Genomic DNA, 4,131 nt, shown 5'->3' with positions numbered 1-4,131 from the left:
CCGTCGTCCACCGGCACGGCGCGGTGGCCCCACAGAAAGTACCATCTCCCCCCGATCTACGAGCGGGAGGCACCGGAATCCGATCCCGACCGGGCCAGCTATCGCCATACGCATCCAGGGGCACGGGACATCGGTCAGCGGCACGTAGATCCACATCCACCGGACGCGGCGGAGTTGTTGCCTGGCTGGAACAGTGGCGCCGGAGCTAGTAGCAGGAGCAGTACTGCGCCCCACACCGATGCAAATACACAATGAAAGGCCATCATTTTACACCAGTAACGCAGCGCCACTGCCCTCCAGCTCACGCCCAGTGCCACTGCTCACCCCATCACTCCACTCCACTCCCTTCCCCCTCAGGCCCCCACGCGACGCAGGCCTCGGCTGCCACCTTCCCCGTATAAAGAGGCCGCCGGGCTCGACCGGAGCGGGAGCCCATCGTCGTCGCCGCACTCACCGGCCCGACTCCGCCTCGCCATTGCCGCTCATGGAGTCCCCGTGGTTCGTCGCCTTCCTCCTCCTGTCCCTGCAGCCGCTGCTCGGCGCGTCGTACCTGCGTGCGCGCAAGAACTACGTCGTCCACCTCGACCCGAGGGCCGGCCCCGTCGGCTCCGTCCAGGACTGGCACCGCTCGTTCCTCCCGCGGACGGCCGCGCTCGAGTCGGAGCCCGAGTCGGACGGCGGCGCCGAGGACCTTGGCCCCCGCATCATTTACTCCTACAGCGACGTGTTCACCGGCTTCGCCGCGCGGCTCACGGACGAGGAGGCCGACGCGCTGAGGGCCACGGAGGGGTGCCTCCGGCTGTACCCGGAGGTGTTCCTGCCGCTCGCCACCACCCGCTCGCCGGGCTTCCTCGGCCTCCACCTCGGGAACGAGGGGTTCTGGAGCCGCTCCGGGTTCGGCCGCGGGGTCGTGATTGGCATCTTGGACACGGGGATCCTGCCCAGCCACCCGTCGTTCGGGGACGGCGGCCTCGAGCCGCCGCCCAAGGGCTGGAAGGGCACGTGCGAGTTCAAGGCCGTCGCCGGCGGCGGATGCAACAACAAGATCATCGGGGCGCGCGCGTTCGGCAGCGCCGCCGTGAACTCGTCCGCGCCGCCGGTGGACGACGCGGGCCACGGCACGCACACGGCCAGCACGGCCGCGGGCAACTTCGTGGAGAACGCCAACGTCCGGGGCAACGCGGACGGCACGGCATCTGGGATGGCGCCGCACGCGCACCTCGCGATTTACAAGGTTTGTACCCGCAGCCGCTGCTCCATCATGGACATCATCGCCGGGCTGGACGCTGCCGTCAAGGACGGCGTCGACGTGCTGTCCTTCTCCATCGGCGCGTCGTCCGGGACGCAGTTCAACTACGACCCCATCGCCATCGCGGCGTTCAAGGCCATGGAGCGCGGCATCTTCGTCAGCTGCGCGGCGGGCAACGCGGGGCCGGAGCCGGGCTCCGTCGGCAACGGAGCGCCTTGGATGCTCACCGTCGCGGCCGGCACGATGGACCGCGCGATACGCACCACCGTGAGGCTCGGCAACGGCGAGGAGTTCGACGGCGAGTCCCTGTTCCAGCCAGGCAACAACTCCGCCGCAAAGCCCTTTCCGCTCGTGTACCCCGGTGCCGACGGCTCCGAGACAAGCCGCGATTGCAGCGTGCTGCGCGGAGCCGAGGTGAGCGACAAGGTGGTGCTCTGCGAGAGCAGAGGCCTGAACGGCCGCATCGAGGCTGGCCAGACCGTGTCCGCGTACGACGGCGTGGGCATGATCGTGATGAACAGAGCAGCCGAAGGGTACACCACCTTCGCCGACCCGCATGTCCTCCCTGCGTCGCACGTGAGCTACGATGCCGGGACCAAGATCGCGGCCTACATCAACTCCACGGCCAACCCGACGGCGAGCATCGCGTTCAAGGGCACGGTCATGGGCGCGTCGCCGGCGCCGGCCGTTACTTTCTTCTCGTCCAGAGGTCCGAGCAAGGCCAGCCCGGGCATCCTGAAGCCGGACATCACGGGGCCCGGCATGAACATACTCGCGGCGTGGGCGCCGAGCGAGTCGCACACGGAGTTCTCCGACGGGGGCGTCGGCCTCTCTTTCTTCGTGGAGTCTGGCACGTCCATGTCGACGCCGCACCTGAGCGGCATCGCCGCTCTCATCAAGAGCCTGCACCCGGACTGGACACCGGCGGCGATCAAATCGGCCATCATGACGACGTCGGACGCCGTGGACCGCACCGGCGTGCCCCTCAAGGACGAGCAGTACCGCCACGCCACCTTCTACGCCATGGGCGCGGGCTATGTCAACCCCGCGCTCGCCTTCGACCCCGGCTTGGTCTACGACCTCCACGCCGACGACTACATCCCCTACCTTTGCGGCCTCGGCCTCGGAGACGAGGGCGTCACCGAGATCGCCCACCGCCCGGTCACTTGCGCCGACCTCAAGGCCACCACCGAAGCAGAGCTGAACTACCCATCCCTCGTCGTCAACCTGCTGGCCCAGCCGATCACGGTCAACCGCACGGTGACCAACGTCGGGAAACCCAACTCCGTGTACACCGCCGTGGTGGACATGCCCAGAGACGTGTCGGTGACGGTGCAGCCGCCGATGCTGCGGTTCACAGAGGCCAAGGAGAAGCAGAGCTTCACGGTGACGGTGCGGTGGGCGGGGCAGCCTAGCGTCGCCGGCGCCGAGGGCAACCTGAAGTGGGTCTCCGATGACCACATCGTGCGGAGCCCCATTGTGGTTCCAGCCAAGGCCGCGTAGTGATTCTGCAAACGGCAGCATGTATAGCTAGGTAGCATCAGCATCAGTACTTTAGTAGGCTGCTGCGCTTCCATGGTTTTGCAGTTGCACTGGCTGCATGCAAACTGGAGCAATTTTGTTCTGTAAATAGCGCGAATCAATAAAAATGCGTCTCCAGAACATCTGGTCGTCTAAAAATAGAAGGGAATGCATGCGTGTGTTTCCTTTTTGATCCGAGGGTCAAGATTTGCAATGAACTGAACTGCATGACTAGCTGACTACACCCACTTTACATGCATGATGGATCATGCAAACATCGGAAACGTCGACAATGAATTATTTCCAACGTGTTCAGTGGCAACAGGGCAACAGAGATGAGCTTTTCACTTGCCTTTTCTTCGATAGCCCTGTTTGGATCATGACTAGTTAGAGTTAGTTAGAATTAGAGTTAGTTAGATTGAATCGAACTAATTCGAAAACATCCAAACATACTAGAGTTGTTTAGATGTATCTAACCCATCCAAAAAAACTAATCCATCCAAAATGTGTTTATTTGGGTTAGAGTTAGATGGATCACAGGAAAAGCTACTTTTCCTTCTACCTCTATCACACAAAATCATGGATAAAGGAGCTAAATGATTGGAAAAACTGTATTTATTGACAATCTAACCCTTTCATCCAAACATTTTTTGGTTAGAGTTAGTTTATGGTTAGTTTAAAGTTAAAATCTGACTCTAATCTCTAATCAAGTTAGAGTATCCAAACAAGACCGATGCCAAAGTGATGGTTCAGTGCTCATGGAAACACAGTCATTAGCACGTCCAGCAAAACAAAGTGATGGTTCAATGCTCCTGGCAACATACATACATTAACATTTCCAGCATGTTAATTATCGGGAGCTTGGATAAAAGCAAGGCTTAGTGGTACTGGTGAGCAATAAAGTACATATACTTCCACTCCAGTGTTTTGATTGTCTTGCACATGGCTTCTGCAACTTGTCCCCGACTGGTTCTCTCCGTCTCGAGCAAACTCTTTTGATCTGCTTCTCTTCAGCTTACTGCACTCTTCAGGAGAGGGCAGCCCATGCATAGATGGGCATATACACCCACTTTTCAAAAATGCATTTTAAGCACGTTTTAAAATATCAGAAAATTTAAAAGAAAATTTCACGTATACATGTTCATAAATATGTGTGTGCGGCATAAAGTTTTGTGGAAAAATATGTTTTGTTTTGTCCAAGTAAAAAAGACAAATTATAGTGTTTCTAAGTAGCGTTCCACGACACAATCTTTTGTCTTTTTTGCAGGGGCCGCAAAAAGTTATTCTTTTTTGTAAAACTTTATACACCCACGTAGAACATAGAAACGTATCCGTGCAACCTTGTTCCAGTTTTTTTAGCA

At 58.3% G+C, this 4,131-nt stretch overlaps 1 protein-coding gene across 1 annotated transcript; it reads left to right on the top strand.

Annotated features, from left to right (window-relative positions):
* The first annotated feature begins 219 nt into the window (after window positions 1–219).
* LOC123410665 (subtilisin-like protease 4) lies at window positions 220–2,911 on the top strand. The gene has a single exon (XM_045103611.1). It carries the CDS (start codon window positions 239–241, stop codon window positions 2,750–2,752), a length of 2,514 nt encoding a protein of 837 aa, XP_044959546.1. The 5' UTR covers window positions 220–238; the 3' UTR covers window positions 2,753–2,911.
* Window positions 2,912–4,131: the final 1,220 nt, after the last annotated feature.

Source organism: Hordeum vulgare, chromosome 1H, assembly GCF_904849725.1.
Source record: "Hordeum vulgare subsp. vulgare chromosome 1H, MorexV3_pseudomolecules_assembly, whole genome shotgun sequence".
NCBI lineage: Eukaryota > Viridiplantae > Streptophyta > Magnoliopsida > Poales > Poaceae > Hordeum > Hordeum vulgare.
Note: the sequence above shows the minus strand (reverse complement) of the source record. Positions and strands in the feature narration are given on the sequence as shown.